This window comes from Branchiostoma belcheri, unplaced genomic scaffold (assembly GCF_001625305.1).
Source record: "Branchiostoma belcheri isolate BF01 breed outbred unplaced genomic scaffold, Haploidv18h27 scaffold50, whole genome shotgun sequence".
Lineage (NCBI taxonomy): Eukaryota > Metazoa > Chordata > Leptocardii > Amphioxiformes > Branchiostomatidae > Branchiostoma > Branchiostoma belcheri.
Genome location: NW_017804132.1, coordinates 1,581,603 through 1,598,309, shown reverse-complemented (window position 1 = coordinate 1,598,309; position 16,707 = coordinate 1,581,603). Strand labels below are relative to the sequence as shown.

At 39.6% G+C, this 16,707-nt stretch overlaps 3 protein-coding genes across 3 annotated transcripts in view; all 3 read left to right on the top strand.

Moving 5' to 3' along the window:
- The first annotated feature begins 2,232 nt into the window (after window positions 1-2,232).
- LOC109480338 (plasminogen-like) lies at window positions 2,233-4,297 on the top strand. Its single transcript, XM_019782530.1, has 5 exons — window positions 2,233-2,323; window positions 2,945-3,131; window positions 3,240-3,308; window positions 3,570-3,678; window positions 4,139-4,297. The coding sequence occupies exons 1-5, from the start codon at window positions 2,255-2,257 to the stop codon at window positions 4,290-4,292; spliced, it is 588 nt and encodes a 195-aa protein (XP_019638089.1). The 5' UTR covers window positions 2,233-2,254; the 3' UTR covers window positions 4,293-4,297.
- A 3,601-nt stretch (window positions 4,298-7,898) lies between these two features.
- Window positions 7,899-12,060, top strand: LOC109480241 (zinc finger protein OZF-like). Its single transcript, XM_019782389.1, has 6 exons — window positions 7,899-8,157; window positions 8,480-8,667; window positions 9,176-9,376; window positions 9,808-9,975; window positions 10,649-10,829; window positions 11,347-12,060. Exons 1-6 carry the CDS (start codon window positions 7,899-7,901, stop codon window positions 11,634-11,636), a joined length of 1,287 nt encoding a protein of 428 aa, XP_019637948.1. The 3' UTR covers window positions 11,637-12,060.
- A 1,165-nt stretch (window positions 12,061-13,225) lies between these two features.
- Window positions 13,226-16,707, top strand: part of LOC109480347 (transmembrane and TPR repeat-containing protein 3-like) — a 33,065-nt gene continuing 29,583 nt past the window's right edge. The window contains exon 1 of the mRNA XM_019782541.1: window positions 13,226-13,389. The gene's annotated coding sequence lies outside the window, so the exon portion shown is untranslated. The remainder of the gene's footprint in view (window positions 13,390-16,707) is intronic.

Sequence of the window (16,707 nt, the reverse complement as noted above, 5' to 3'; positions counted from 1 at the left end):
TCCACCTACCTCCTTTTCTGTTAAAGGATGCTTGAACAAGTTGCGGACCACACCCTGCACTGATGTGGTGAAGGAACGCTGACTGGCGATTCTACGAATAATTGCAGACTATATAATGTCTTTAACAAGTACAATGAACCAAGAGTGTCAATCCACGGGAAGGTTAATTTCCCCCTCCGAAGCGGACAAATGAACTCTACGGTGGCCAAACTCCCCTGGCCGATTATTCTCCCTACATGCATTTGGCTAAATTCTACAGTTTTTTTAACCCGCGTTGTTAGTTAAACTGGTAGAGACTAGTATCATAATAATACTACTATCATACTAGTCTCTACCAGTATGATACTACCTACCTACCTACCTAGTGCCATGACCGATCTGGTATGATACTACTATCATACTAGTCTCTACCAGACTAGTATGATAGTAGTATCCCTATATGACACTAGTATATGATACTACTATCATACTAGTCTCTACCAGACTAGTATGATAGTAGTATCCCTATATGATACTAGTATATGATACTACTATCATATTAGTCTCTACCAGACTAGTATGATAGTAGTATCTCTATATGACACTAGTATATGATACTACTATCATACTAGTCTCTACCAGACTAGTATGATAGTAGTATCCCTATAAGATGCTAGTATATGATACTACTATCAGTGACTAGTACTATCAGTGACAGTGACTAGTATATTGTATTTTTGTCTGTCCACCTTGCGTCCTCCTCTTGTTACCTAAACATGAGACAAAGGATTGTCCTAGGTTTTTAGCTATGTATTTAATATGTCATTCATCTTGTATGGAATAAAGATGATTTTAACCCCCCTAGTCTCTACCAGACTAGTATGATAGTAGTATCCCTCGGCAACTTCTCTGATGACTGGACAAGCCTTGAAAGACAGCTTCTTTTTTGTTTTTCTTTTATTGCCCACGATCATGATAATAGAGTTCTTTATTGATAATGATCACTCTGGCAAACTCATTTTCACCTGAGCGAGGTGAGGAAAGTTGCGTTAAGTGCCTTTCCCAAGGGCACAAGGTTGATGACATGGCAGGATTCGAACCCGGGACCTCTTGGTTCTGAGCCCAATGCTCCAGCCTCTCATCACACATATTATGCAGGTGGCCGTGGTGGGAAAATCAGTAATGACCACACAGTCTCTGAACGATGAGAAGACAATGACCCTGCAGTCTCCCTTACACCCACGGGACTCAAAACCCGTATCGCATGTCTCTGCACACTTGGAGGACGTGATTAGTTTGTGTCACTTTTAATTAATGAATGATGTCCTTGAGGGAACGGTTAGTTTGTGTAGAACACCGCCGGTGGCCACACGACGTCCGTGCCTCCTGAAGCTATCCCAGGGTACAAGCTTGGGTACACTTCATTTGTTTGAGGAATAGGTACGATGATCACTCATTCATAGATGTCATTCCCTACTTCGTCTCTGCCAAGTTCAGTATAGCATTTATCTAGTTTCACTTATTCTTAGGATTTCTTGTGTTTGTTCCTTGTATAGACTTAGGCCTTTGTATAGACTAAGGCCTTGTTTTGAGCTTGGACAAAATCTACACTAGCTACGCTGAATCTTTGAGTATATGAACTGTATTCTGGCGAAGGTCCCATTTCAAATCACGTTTATTACTCATTCATAGATGTCATTCGCTACATCGCCTCTGCCAAGTTCCATGCCCGTAGCCAGGATTTTGAGGGGGGGGGGAGCTTCCCGCTGTCCGTGGGACCAGTGAGCGGCGAAGGCTCATATGGGGAAAATTTTGAAAATTGAACCTTCTGAAATGGCATCATTCCTGCGTTTTTTATAGGATTTCAAAGGAAAAATCCGACATAACTTTTTCGATGACGATTCCAGCCTCGCGGTGATACAAATCAGTCCATCTTTTAAAGAAAAATCTTTAGGTAAAAAGTGGACCTTAAGAGCCTTGTGGGGGTTCTTCCGAACCCCCCTGGCTACGGAAATGGGTTCAGTATATAATTTCAGTTATTCTTAGGATTTCGTACATTTTTGCCATGTATAGACCAATGTCTTGTTTGAGCTTGAACAAAAGCTACACTGCGATGAATCTTTGAGTATACGAACTGCATTCTACTATATTGAACTGCATTTCAATGTAACATAGTTTGCAAATTCTACATTTTTAGACAGCATGTTTAACGTTATATTTCATTGTGCTTGCCTGTTGATTTTTAATAGATTTTGTGACAACGTCGACGGTAACCATGGGATGTACCGTGCTTCTGTTGTCTGTTCTCCTGGCCTCTTGTTTCTCTGCACCTGCACCCCCCAAGGTAAACCGCAATCTTTGTGTTGTTTCTGCAAACTGTGTTTACATGTTTACGAACATTACCAACGCAACTTTTGTTATTCAATTACAACACAGTTTATTGTATTCCAACAGTCTTTTGTACCATATCCTGATGAAAAAAGTCAAAGACAATACAGTAAATATTTTCAGTGACTCAAGTCCGGAAATTTGATTATGAAAAGATGCAGGGTTCGATGTACAATTTCTTGTAACCATTTTGTACTGTGAACCGTTTCACCTTTTGAAATGAGGGCTATTCTCCAAGCAGATACTCGGGGGCAAAGGTGTCTGTATTGGCCGCCTGTAAGCATTGGCCGTCTGTAACTATTGGCAACCTGTAACCATTGGCCACCTGTAACCATTGGGCGTCAATAACCATTGGCTGCCCGTTAATTCGGGTGGCCATTTTGATTTAGCCTGGGTGCCATCCTATTTCTATGCCGGGAGTATGGGAGCCCCGGCATACAAATAGGATGCGATGGCACCCAGTCTAGATCAAAGTACCCAGGATAACTTTGATCCCTTGCCCCCGAATGAATCTGTTTCGAGATTCACAAGCCCACAATAACAACAACAATAACAACATTCCTCCCGAAAAACTTAGGTGCAGAAGGACTCGTTGCTTAAGGAACGAACGTTGTTGAAAGTGTGTCCAGCCGACGTGGTGCAGCTGGAAAAGTACAACAAGCTTCAGGAGAGCGAAGCCATGTGCCGCGGGGACGTCACACTCATCAAGGAGGGCTTACACAAGTGCAAGGATAAATTAACGGCAAGCTTGGAAAAAACAGCTGGTAAGAAGTCAATTTTGAACATTGAAAACAACATTTATTTTTTTTCTATATATTCCAACATGCAATCACAAAAGTTGTATGGTTTTTAATGTACCTTTTGATTTACAGAGTATTCTCTTCAATTAAAAACGCTGACACCTCAAGAAGAGAAGCTGGAGCATTGCTTCGTGCCGGAAAGTAAGTGCTTTAAAAATACATCTTATTCCTTTACTGTTATTTTAAAGGCATCCAATGCAGTTTTTAGGGCTTGGAAACCCAATTTTTCAAGGTCAATATTATACTAGTAGTCCCCTATCTACATACTGAGTTGAAACCGCACTATCCCAATGTACATCGACCCTCAATGAGCCAAAAATAAATCATTCATTCGTTCATTCATTCATTCATTCGTTCATTCATTCAAAGGCTATCTGTTGTTATTCTTGTTTGTGCATTTAGTGGACTGCTTCACCGGGTACGGGCATTATTACCGCGGGACGGCGCGCGTTACCGAGAACGGAAATCCGTGTCAGTCGTGGGAGGCGCAGTCACCACACAGGCACACCAGGTACGAGTAACACTGCAAGTACAGTAGGGGCATTATCGCTACCTTAACAACGTTCACGGTTAGATGTGTAACTTAGGTTAGGTGTGTCAGGTCGTGCGGTGTAATATTTTCAGCAGCCACCACGCCAAAGGGTGGTTATACCGGCTTTACAGAAACAGTTACGTAAAAAATGGAAATATTTAAGATCGGCATTCCTGGCGTCCTTCAAAACCAACCCTTTTCTTGTGAGCACTATTTTTGTTCGGAAAAAGTGACCCAATTTTAATAACACTTATAGTGTCTGTTCTTGATAGTAGTCTCTGAACTCCCTGAAGTCCACTACTGAACTGAACCCAACCATATCCATTACAACCTATACCTATACCTCCTTGCCTATACCAGCACACACCAAATACTTAACCTCCATGTACATTTTTTTATAGAGGTAACTACACAGCTGAACCTTGCCTTTTTCCTCCAGGACCCCCCAGAACTACCCGCATGACGACCTCGCCGGGAATAACTACTGTCGGAACCCGGACTGGGGAAACCGGCCCTGGTGTTATGTGGACGGACCGACCCCACGGTGGGAGTACTGTGCCGTGCCGAGGTGCCCAGGGACTACTGCAGGATAGGAGGCGTTTCGGTCAGTTTTTGTGTATCATCCTTTGGAAGAGAATTAAGGGAAGGATGAATGTATCATATCAGAATATTTTCATATAAGGAAATGACTGCAATACCTGCCATTGTTGAAAAACGTGTCTTCGTGGTGTTGACTTGTGGAAAACTCTAGATCTAAGTAACTTGGTCCTCATATACATGCAAGGTAGACCACAAGTTACCAGGTAGTTTTGTGATCTATGATAGCATATTTAATTTTTCATGCCGACTGATTTTTTTTTCATTATTTTTCAGATTCTAGAAGGCTTGCGAAGACCCGGATCTTTACATAATCTACGCAAACCTACATTTGTTTGAGAATTTGTTGAGACATTTTGTATGGCTTTGCCTGAGTTTTCTTTGTTTTGTATGTAAGTCGATGTTCTACCACCTGCCTATGAGTGTACAAATCAGTGCAAATCACCATATTATGAGAATAGCCCATATTTTTCATTGACGACTTCTGTGATAGCGACTCTAGTAGTTGTGACGAGTGGGGTGATAGATAAAATTGGTATATATGATTTTTTTCGTCTCGCAGTGGTTGTTGTGATATTTGTTGTGAACTGCACGTATATAATATATTGTGATTTATTTATCAATACATGCCACCAGCGGGCATGCAGAAGGAGAGGGAAAGGCCCCTGAAATCTTCGGACAACGAAGCCAAGCCAAGAAGAAGACTGCTAATTTACATACCAGCGCTCTATATATTTTGTGACATATGCACGGATTTTCGGTTCATCTATGAAATAAAACTTCTTGATGATCAAATAACTGACTTTTATAGATTTTTGGGGAAAATATTGCTGAATATTCTTCAAAGTAATACATTAAAAATTGGGTGCGGTTACGGACTGTTTCTGTGTGCGTGTGTGTGTTTCTTCTAGTGAATTCGACTTCCAGCTTTTACTAATACATTTATTTATTTATACATTCAGCGCCAAATAAATTTTTACCACAAGACAACAAAATAGTATCAAAGAAATGGGTTATATATAATTTGATAGCCCTCAATTCGAAAGACACTTGGTGTCTAAATCCATTCTTTTATTCCATACGCATTGGTCTACAATCTGACATACTGTGTTTGCTTGGGTAATCAGTGCATGATCTTTGACCTTTCACCCCAAATAACTAGGCGTCTACGGGGTCAACCAGTAAGGCTGTGATTTTTGCACACTTCAGTGACAGTTTTCCGGTTTGTCTGCGACATTAAAAGTCGTGACAATGTTTCAGTCAGACTTAGACATTCCAAGATGATTACAGAAGGAAGGAAGAAGCTGTCACAGAAGGTAGGAGCGTCTACTTTAGTTGTATCGGGCTGTTGGGTTGTCAGAAATGTTGTCGCAGTTTCGCTTCACCAAAATCTGTGTTTACGGGTGAATGAATGGGGAGGGTCCGGGGAAATCTTATGTTGTATCAGGTTTGTTTGATCTTGCTTGGAACTGAAGATCTGTAGCACGTAAAGTTGTATTTAGTTGTTATGCCAAAGAAGAAGAAGAAGATACCAATATCGATAAATATAACGTTACAGAGATCATTTTCATAAGTTACAGAAAACTGTCACTTGAAACTCAGCTTGTTAAGAACCTTGACGAATCTGCACCAAGTGACCCAGCACCAAGAGACCAAATCTAGAGGGATAATAACGAAGCAAGTACATAAGGTTGACTTGGTTCAGATTCGTCACAAGCTGACTTTCAGTATTTGAATGCATTGAGACACTGAAGCTCACAGCCAATAGTCTTCTTCTTCTTCTTTCGTTTAAGGCAGCCACCTTCATCTATTTGAAGATTCTGCTGCCTATAAAACTGGTAGTAGGTGCATGCTGGGGGTTCAGATTTTAGATCTTACATCTGAACTCCTCCAAAGAAGAGGAGAGAGCAATATCTGCCTCAAGATCGTTCCAATCTGAGATTGTCCTCGGGAAGAATGAATTCTGCCTATAACTTAAGAGGTCCTACTGTAAGGGAGTTGTGTCCAATGGACTTTGGTTGTTGTTGCTAATGTTGTTGTTTACAGCCTGTGCAGTGTTGACGGTGACATGGCATTGAGACGGAGCGGCCGTGCCCGTCAGCCGAGGCTCCTGCCGGACTTTGTCAGCCCTGATGACATCTTTCCCAGGGGACACGCCAGGGACACTAAGGTGAGTAACACTAACAGGTATGGTAGCCTGGTATCCAGTCTGATCGTGGTCGGGGCCGCAAGAGCTCTGTCCCGCCCGCCTCACATAGGTTTCCCGGTGTGTATTTCACGAGAGATTGATTAGCCCTCCACGTGTTGGGGGGAAACCAAATCCCAAGCCGCGATACTGTCTCTTATTAGCGTAACACTCCTACCGGGACGGCCTGTTGCACTGGGCGGGGGAAGCTATTAGGGCCCCCAAAGGCACAACCTGCCCGAACACCCTAACACCCCCAATCACGTAAGACTGGATACCAGGCTACAGGTATATGTATGGAGGATGGGAAGAAATGGAGAGGCACAGTCATTGAAAAAAGGTTCCAAGCAAATTTGATGAATGAATGAATGAAAGAATGAATGAATGACTATAATTATACTATGTATAATAATATTTATACTATGTATAATAATACTATGTATAATAATATTTATACTATATATAATAATACTATCATGTATAATAATATTTATACTATGTATAATAATACTATGTATAATAATACTATGTAAAATTAGTAGAGAAAGAGGAAATAAAATCAAAAACTGTGTCGTACCTTCAATTTCTTATGACCTCAATTTTAACAAACATAGAGCTATAGTATCTACATTATCTTTTCTCTTCTGTACAGGCTAAAATCACCAAGAGCTACCACGATGACTTATCCAACAGTGACTCAACACTCTGCAACAGCCTTGCAATATCTACCACCGACAGTGAGACAGAAAATAAGGATCCAACTCCTCTCAACTTGTGTAATACCGACAAGCCAGTGGATAGGGAAGATCTTCTCTTCAAGTCTTGGATAGAGAAAACAAAAGGATATGATGATGCCACCATTTTGGATGACGAAAGTCTACATAAAGATACAATAGATATTTGTAATGACAGCTTTGCATTAGATAGGTTTGATAATACTGCTTTTAAAACAGTACCCTCTATGAGCGGTACTACAGTACTTAGTGAGGACTTAATTGATAGTACATCAGCTGAAGATGCAGATGTTTCAAGTCATAAAAAGTCTAAGATAGCAAAAAGAAAAGTGTATACCCACAAAGAAAAGATTCCTTCTGTGAAGACGTTTCTAAATCCCAAACAAAGAAAAGAAAATACGAATTTTGCTAAAGACTCTAGTATAGACCCACCTATCAAACTATCAAGTTCAAAGTCAAAAGCAGAATACTCAACTTTTGAGGCATTGTCAAAAAGGGATACTTTAAGTACTAATAGTAGGGAAACAACGACACAAGAGAGAAGAGGTATCAACAGTGGTGCTTCTGATGTTGAAACAGAAAACGACAATCAATATGACATCTCCTCATGCAATGAACACGACTCGAGTGGACAACAAACTTCTAGCAGCCTCGTTTACAAAACTGACAAAGAAGCAGAACCAATGCTCGATGTTATCCTCGATTGTGAGAGTGACGACAATGAAGAAGACATCTACAACCATTCCGGAGATGACACAATCGACAATAACTCTTCCCCACCTTGCTTAATTCCTTTTGACCCAAAAGAAGGTGCAATATCCAACTGCGACAATCAAATTCCCGCGCCCGTTCCCAAACCGCAACGGATCTTAAAATGTCCGTACTGTCAATATCTTGCCATGAAGTCGTCGCACCTGAAAAGGCACGTGAGGAAACATACAGGTTTGTTTGTTTATTTGTTTGTTTGTTTATTTAGGAAGCTCCCATTAGTGATAATATATACATCACTATTCTTCCTGGAGTCAAGATGAACCAAGATTTCACAAAATAAATACAAGACTAGTATATAAAATAAATCAAATAAAATAAGAGAAAACAAACATATGCAGAAGTAATAAAAGGTGAAAACTGTTGATATGTTACGAATACAGGTGTTTTCTTAGCATAAATTTGGGGTAAGTCCCAATTTACTTTGTGTTGGTCACGTAAAGTTTAACTGTTATCATACAGGTGTTTTCTTCTTTGTATGTTTGCGTTGTTGTAGGTGAGCGTCCTTTCAAGTGTCCACACTGCCGTTACTCCGCCATGCGTAAGGAGCACCTCCATCGACACTTCGGCTTTAAACACAAGGAGTTGCTGAGAGTGTCGTGTCAGGAGTGTCAGTACAGAACCACGGATGAACAGAGTCTGAACGTGCACCTCAAGCTTGCCCACCCAGAAATCTTCAACCAGGTTTGTAACTGTAACTGTTGCTGGTATAACATATATAACATGCCAGCTTTTGTATCTGCCCTACTGTAACACAATAGATCTGTATCATTCTGTAAAGCCGGTATAACTGCCCTTTGACATAACATGCCAGATTTTGTATCTACATCTGTTCAGACTTCAGTGTAACACACCAGCTTCTAGATCTGTATTCGATTCTGTAAAGCTGGTAAAACTGCCCTTTGACATAACACTCCAGCTTCTGTATCTATACACATACAGTATATCTGTATAGCTGGTCATGATAAAACTGCTCTTCAGTGCAACACACCAGCTTGTTTGTGCTGTACTTGGTGGCAGTAATTTCTAAGTTCTACTCAGCAATACTTTTGCATCCTTCAATCCTTGGTTTATAGCTACATGAATCAATCAATCATCCACAGGCACGAAGGCATGACTATTTTCTTGTTCTTTTTAGAGCTAGATAAAGATACAGCAATTCATATTCATAAGTCATTTTGTGCCCTACCAGGTGTACAAGTGTGGACAGTGTGAGTTTGAGTCCCCGCGGAAGTCTCAGTACGTGGAGCACACCAAGCTCCACCGCATGTGGGAGTGTCCGATCTGCCGGTACAGCACCGGGGACTGGACAACGTACAGACGGCACAAGCGCTCGCACACCGAGGAGAGGCCGTACACGTGTCACATGTGTACATACACCGCCAAACTGAAGGTGAGAGATCTGAAAATAGTTTCATCGGGTCGATAACTTGTATAGGATATAGGGGATTTCTTTTCTACACAACCAAAAGGTAGTACCTAGCTGACGTTTCAGTGTCTATCAGACACCTTCCTTGGAGCTTCTGACTGGAGTTCTGCTTCTCACTGCTGTACGTAGCCGATGTAGATGTTGCTTTTGTGGTGAGAATGCAATCCCAAATATGAGCTTGTGCTGTCCCTCAATAAGCGAGAAATAGTGTCTTGGGGGTTATGAGTTTCAAAGTTTTTTCAGGGAGAATACAAGACCCCTGCTGTGGTCATATTTTTGGGACTCAATGCACGATCGACTTGCATCGCTAAAGTTGCTCTCTTGTACCCGACCCCTACGCTGTGAAAATATCCTGTTGAGAATCCTGACTACACTAATACATAATTGCTTTGTAGGTGGACCTTGAGCGCCATATTCGTGCGCACACCGGCGAGCGTCCCTTCACGTGTCCGCAGTGCAGCTACCGCGGAGCGCGGAAGGACAGTCTGGTCCGACACATGCGCACTCACACGGGCGATAAACCCTACAAGTGTCCTCTGTGTGAGTTTGCCTCTGCACAACAGGTAAGTTGTATATTAATATTGTGCAGTTCATATTAGAAGTATGTAATATGTAATGTAATGTTTAAATAATTTTTATATGGTGTATAATTTCTAAGCCATAGAAGGTTTCTATTGTTCAACAGTTTCTACAAATATTTTTCTATGACTTCTAGACTTCTTGGTATAAAGCATTGTCACAATATAAATGTCAGTAAAATGTATTTATGACTCTTGAATTCACATGTCATGTAGGTGCACACCAAAGATTTGACTTTTTCCTTTTTACTTCTGTGCATAGAGGTTTTGTTTTCAGTGTGTCTTTTCCTGAGAGTATGTTTACTTGTGTTTCTGTATTATTAATCTATGTGCTAGGAATGCCCGGAACACAGATATATATGGGAGTTACATGTAGATCAGAGGTCCCAAAAGTCTCAGAAAAGGTGATCTATTATCTCCCATCTTCTATTTTCAGTTATATACAGTATGTTTGTTGCCTCATGGGAGCCAGTTGGAAAAGACATCGGCAGAATCAGCAAGATATCTGGTAGACGATGTCGGCCCCCGTCACTGTTGAGTGAAGGATGAATGGCCCCGGTGTAAATAGCCTCCTTCACCCCTCTCAGGAAATAGTCAGTAAGCTGAGGTCTTCAGTGTCTTCTTATTAAGTTTCTCCCTGTATTTTTTTTCCTCACAGGGCCATCTGGTGACCCACATCCGGACGCACACCGGCGAGCGCCCCTTCACCTGTCCCTGCTGTGAGTACGCCTGCTGCGACCGGTCCAGCCTGGTCAAGCACGTCCGGATCCACACCGGGGAGAGGCCCTACAAGTGTCCACACTGTCCCTTCGCCGCCATCCGCAACCAGGACCTGAAAGGTATACAAGATGAAGCAAGGCCACTCTAATTTAATTTGTTGCTTCTTGGATTCGCCACTTCTTTTTTTTTCTGAATTGTAGAAAAAAAATGTCAAGCTCTGAATCAACTCCAAAATGCTCTTATTTTGGCCCCAACAGTTGAAGGAAGTCCCTTCTCTTCAGAATTGTTAGATTTTTTCCATCTAGTGGTTTGATTAAAAGTTTGAAGTTCATTGTTTAAATTACAAACCAGCTTGTTATGTTGACATCATGGCTCCTATAATAACATTTTGGGCTGTCATAGGATGCCTCGGCCTGTTTTTATTTATCTTTTTCCTTCCCTGCCGCTTCATATTTTTTCTGATGCTTTCAGATTTATAGAGCTTATTTTCAAGATAAAATTCATTTGTATGAGAGGCAGTGGGAGACAAATTCAGTAAGAAGTTTACAATTATAATGAATAAAACAAGAATTTGTAAAAAAAACTACTATTTCTGCAGGTATGACAATGAGATATTTGATTTCTTGTTTTCTTTAGATCACATTAACATCCACACGGGACAGCGACCGTACAAGTGTAGCCAGTGTTCCTACGCAGCCGCAGACCGCTCAACTCTACGAACACACGCGAAGAAACACAGCCGAAAATCCCTCTTTTCCTGCCAACAGTGTGAGTTTTCCTGCACCTGCAAAACAACGCTGGTCAAACACCTCAAGAAACATAAAGGGACAAGACCTTTGAAAGAAGAAATTAAGGAAGAGAAAGATGTACCAACGTATAGAATACCTGGACAGGTGAAAGAAGAAATGGCAGATGACACTTATTGAATCACCTGTAATTGTAAATGGTAACAGGGATTTTTCAACTCCAAGTGCAGCAGCTTTGCCTTTAATGTCCATGACCAAACTTACCAAAATTTTTTTGACTGTCAATATATATGAAACTGACAGTATGTGTAATGTTGTAAATGTTATAACTGATTTTAGGGTGTTACAAGGCACAATCATGTGTTGGCAAATTAAAATGTAATTAAGTTACAGTTGATCATTATTTTTGAAATAGACCAATTTTAAGGCAGGTTCTGTATGACAGTTTTTGTTGTTCAGAGCAGCCTCTAATAATGTACAAATCAGTGGTCCATATATATTCATGCTGCAATCTTTTCTTATCCTACTAGGTAACTGGCACAGTCTAGATAGCAAGTCAAAGCAAATATTTGACGCTACTGCTATTTGTCCTTTTTTTAAAGAAAACATAACTGTGTGGTCAACAAAGTTGTTACATAGTAATATATACCATCTATTATATTTTACGTGATAGCGCATATATATCCTTTCTCCATATTGTATACACCTTACATATGCTGTATATATAGTACTGGCAAAGAATCTGTGTACTTGTCTGTAATCTTTGTTGTGTTAGAAATAGCAAGTCTGATGCATAAAGTTTTAGTGTGTTACAACAGGCATTTAAACATTCCATGTTTTTTTTTCTTCATGTGCCTTTTTAAATCACTGAATATTCATGTTACATTATATTTGTGTCCATAGAAATGTGTGTAATATACTGTACATGTATGTATGTATTCTATATATATATCTTGCAAGTATGGAATAAGTTTACACAGTATAACGTTAGTAACTATATATTATGTAAATGTATATTATTTTGTACAATCACAGCTTTAAGCAAGTTTGATTGTTAACTTGAATTAGATTTGTGCAAATGTCAATTGTCCTACTTTGACAAAAATTGATAGCAATGACATGGTTATATTCAATATAATCTTGATTTTTATATAATCTACATAACAACAATTATTACATGTATATCTATTTCAGCTGAATCACAAGTATTATATATTGCTGACTTAATATTTGTATATATCGTACCTGTATACAGTCATATACATTTATTTCATATATCTTGGTGAAGGAAAAGAGGAATTAACAGCATTATGGCAATCGTTTTATTTATTAAACAATAAATGTCTGTACCCATATCTTGCAAGGCCACGTCATTGGTGCACTATCCATGCATCCATCCACCCACCCAGGCACCCACCAACCCACCCACCCATCCATCCATCCATCCATCCATCCATCCATCCATCCATCCATCCATCCATCCATCCATCCATCCATCCATTCTTTCATTACTTGAAACTGCTCACCATACATTCATTCCCTATATCCGTCCATTCTTTTGTTCCATTTATTCACTCTCACTCACTCACTCACTCACTCATCACTCACTCACTCACTCACTCACTCTCACTCACTCACTCACTCACTCACTCACTCACTCATTCCTATATCCAACTGCTTATCCATCTATTTATCCATTCTTTCATTCTGTCTATCCAGCTGTTCACTCGAACAGGTGCACAAACTCACAACACACAGGGGGGCGCTGCATCATCATCAACATGGCCGCCGGCCGCCCACCGTAAAAACAACTTTCTCATCAACTTTTTTGTTTATTTTCGTTCCTGCCATGTTTTCTGTTTCAAGACGGGACCTGACAACAACGCAACCGTAGAGCGAAGCAACGATGAAACCTTTCGAGTGAAAGTAGAAGGTAAGAGAGCTTTTGAAGCCTTTTTAGAGTGAAGAAACTCCCCGTTTTGTGCCCCCCTCCCCCACTAACTTTTCACGGTAAACAAGGCGTAACGGACCGCTAACAAGTGGCGATTGACAAAAAGAAGCTGTTTTTTTCTAGTTCTCCAGATCAAAATTGAAGGATACGATATTCAGAAATTACGCCTTTATTTCTGAAATATTTGCTGAACTTGTAGTTGTCAGTTTCGAAGCGAGTGGCTTTGATGTTTTGCCACAAATTTGGTCAGCTGTCCTTGGTGGTGTCAGGCGGGCATACCAGACTGTCTCGCCGTGGGGCATAGTTTGACCTAACCGTGCCGACTATTAAAAGGAAGACACTTTTATACATATATATGCTGTTTATTTGGAAGCCACTTTTATACATATGCTTTATATAGGGAAGCTGCATATATGCTGTAGCATTATAAGGAACCCATTCAATTATGATGTAACGTTATATGATTGTCTTTATAGATTATATATGACATATCTTTTTATTTTATATATGTGCTTATAGAAATTAAACTGTTCTCCAACTCAAAACACATAGTTGTATTTTACCAACTCGAAGTCATATGAACTTTCGTGTTTATATAGCCTGTATACATCATAACATGTAATATATACGAGTGGTCACTGTTTTGTTTACATCATATAACGTTACGTGCAATTATTATTTGAACATATATGTCTATCCCTCAGTATTATATCAATAACAAACTAGATATAGCATTCTGCATACACTAGTAATCATCACTCAAGCTAATATTAGTACAGTCCCTTAAGACATGTATGTAGGACACTGATAACATATCAGTTCATTATAATTAGATCAACAAGGCAGCTCTTCTTGGTGAATATCAGGTAAATATCAGGTGAATAAGGTATAGAAATCTGCATAGTCTAGTAATTATTACTCAAGCTAATATTAGTATAGTCTATAGTCCCTTAAGATACTTGTATGTACATGTACAAGTATGTAGGGCACTGATAACATATCAGTTCATTAGATCATTGTAACAACAAGGCAGCAGTGCTCTTGGTAAATATAAGGTGAATAAGATAGGGCAATCTACATATACTAGTTACTATTACTCAAGCTAGTAATATTAGTATAGTATATAGTCCCTTAAGATATGATACACATATATATGTAGGGCACTGATAACATATCAGTTCATTAGATCATTGTAACAACAAGGCAGCACCTCTTGGCTTATAAGTTATATAGGTCGCTAAATAACAGTTTAACAAAGGTAATGTTTGCATGGGTATAATATTGATGCTTCAGTTAATGATTATCATTATCAAACATGGCGACAATGTGATACATTTGTAACTCAGGTAAGTTGTGATCTTTGCACTCTGTGTGACAATTTTAAGGGCAAGGGACACTAGTTGTGGATTTAAAAGTCTGATTGATTGATGTTACTGAGTGTTGGTTATGATAACCTTTGGTTCGTAGATTGTGAATGTCAGTCAGTATGTATATTCATTCAGCCTACCTAGTACGAAATGTTTGTGCATAACATTTCATTGAAAGTTAATTTTTTTTCCTTCCCAAGACATTATGCTGTTCATTCAACAACAGTCTGTACAGCAGAAATAACAGTATTTACATGTATATGCTGTTACTAGTATTTCTGCTATTCAGGAATAGCGCCAGCCTGGTTACCGGTACCAGACCTATTAAAAAGTTAATAAAAAAGTGTTATAGCTCCCGTGTTCTATTTGCGGAGAGGATGTAGGACTCGGGAGCTATAATTGATAAATTGATCTGGTAACCAGGCTAATTCAGGAATTCTTTTTCTGAAAATATATTTAGAGAGTCTATGGAGGATGTCATCCATAAAAATTACTTGCTGTGGCCTAATTACAGGGGCAGGACATTGTGTGTGTGGAGCTTTTAGCCTGTTTGTAGTCCCACTCCCACCTATTGTTTACATGCAGTCATCTATGTTATGTTTGCATGGTCGGGTTAGTGGGCCTGTCAGGCTGAAGCACAACAGATGTACTGTGTTTTATGAATGGGAGGAATTCCATTGTAAGGCTGTGCATTTCTTGATTCTCTGATTTTTGCATGAAAATTAATTTCCAATCATTGGAAAGGGTCTGAAAAATGAAAATTAAAAGGACAAAGCCTTCTGTGATAGTCCCAAAACGCTTAACCACAAGAAATCACAAATTTAACAGTATTTATCAATACCAACAACTGTTAAGGCATAAATGAATGGAGAAACTTTAACTCGAGAAGAAAATGAAATTCCTCCAATTTGACTTGAACATTTTTGTGTTGAAGTATATTGCTGCAGATGGTCTTTTTTGTTTAATTTTTTTTTTCAAAATTTTCATATAGAATTTAAAATAGAAGCAGTGACAGCAAGAACCACTTATATACATTAAATTGGTATGGCTTTAGCTTTTATAGCTAGCTGCCTCTTTTGGAGTTTTTAGATGGAATATATTTGTGTAAGCAGTACTAAGGTTTTGTTTCACTTCCATCATTGCTTTCGTTTATATCATGTGCTTTAGACTTTATGTGATTATTGATCCCAAATTTCATGTACCATCATCAAACTTTTATACCCTATAAACAGCCAAAGGTTGCCTCCAGCCATGCATTTCAGCACTGTTTTCAATATGTGCTGTCTACTCAAGTTTGCTGGACTGGTTCTGGACTTGTAAAAATGTTTAGGTTCAAGTAAAAAAAACCCTAAAATTCCGAAGAACCGATTGACTTATTACAAGAAAAATCCATGTCACATACCCTTTTCTTTCCAAACCACCTAAAACCTTCCATAGATTTTAAAATCTGTGTAAGTCATATAATACTTTCCAAAAAAACAGGTTGGGACAGTTCATCCTCACTTTGGGAAAATTGACTCAGAAATTTATTTTTGGGGCAGTGCTGGGACAATAGGAAGAAAAGTTAATTTCGAGGCCTGAGTGTAATGGGTCGTTGTATTGCCCCTGAGTTTTGATTTGGAATCAAATAGCAGCAGTCCCACTAATCCAGACAAGGCAGACCCCTGCCATAACGCTTGACTTTAATGACCCGGGTTTTGATTTTGTGGAAAAGAGCGATCAAATAATCACGCCGGCGTTACCCGGCTTCATGTCGGGCTATCGACGGGAGGGCCAAATAATCCCCACGGTCGTTTCGCAACAGGATCCAATTCCAAAATCAATTCTTACAACCTAATTTTAACTTTTCCCGAGAGTTGGGCCGCGTGGACTGCACGTAATGTTGAACAAAGGCCGTGTTTATATATTCTTGTGCACTCTTCTAATTTCCTGA

What these genes read in the sequence shown, in the direction of transcription:
- LOC109480338 (XM_019782530.1), top strand. Translation starts at nt 2,255, where the DNA reads ATGGGATGTACCGTGCTTCTGTTGTCTGTTCTCCTGGCCTCTTGTTTC. An exon ending in CTGCACCTGCACCCCCCAAG is followed by an intron (nt 2,324 to 2,944) that starts GTAAACCGCAAT and finishes CGAAAAACTTAG; the next exon opens with GTGCAGAAGGACTCGTTGCT. An exon ending in GCATTGCTTCGTGCCGGAAA is followed by an intron (nt 3,309 to 3,569) that starts GTAAGTGCTTTA and finishes TTGTGCATTTAG; the next exon opens with TGGACTGCTTCACCGGGTAC.
- LOC109480241 (XM_019782389.1), top strand. Translation starts at nt 7,899, where the DNA reads ATGCTCGATGTTATCCTCGATTGTGAGAGTGACGACAATGAAGAAGAC. An exon ending in GCACGTGAGGAAACATACAG is followed by an intron (nt 8,158 to 8,479) that starts GTTTGTTTGTTT and finishes GCGTTGTTGTAG; the next exon opens with GTGAGCGTCCTTTCAAGTGT. An exon ending in CATACACCGCCAAACTGAAG is followed by an intron (nt 9,377 to 9,807) that starts GTGAGAGATCTG and finishes ATTGCTTTGTAG; the next exon opens with GTGGACCTTGAGCGCCATAT.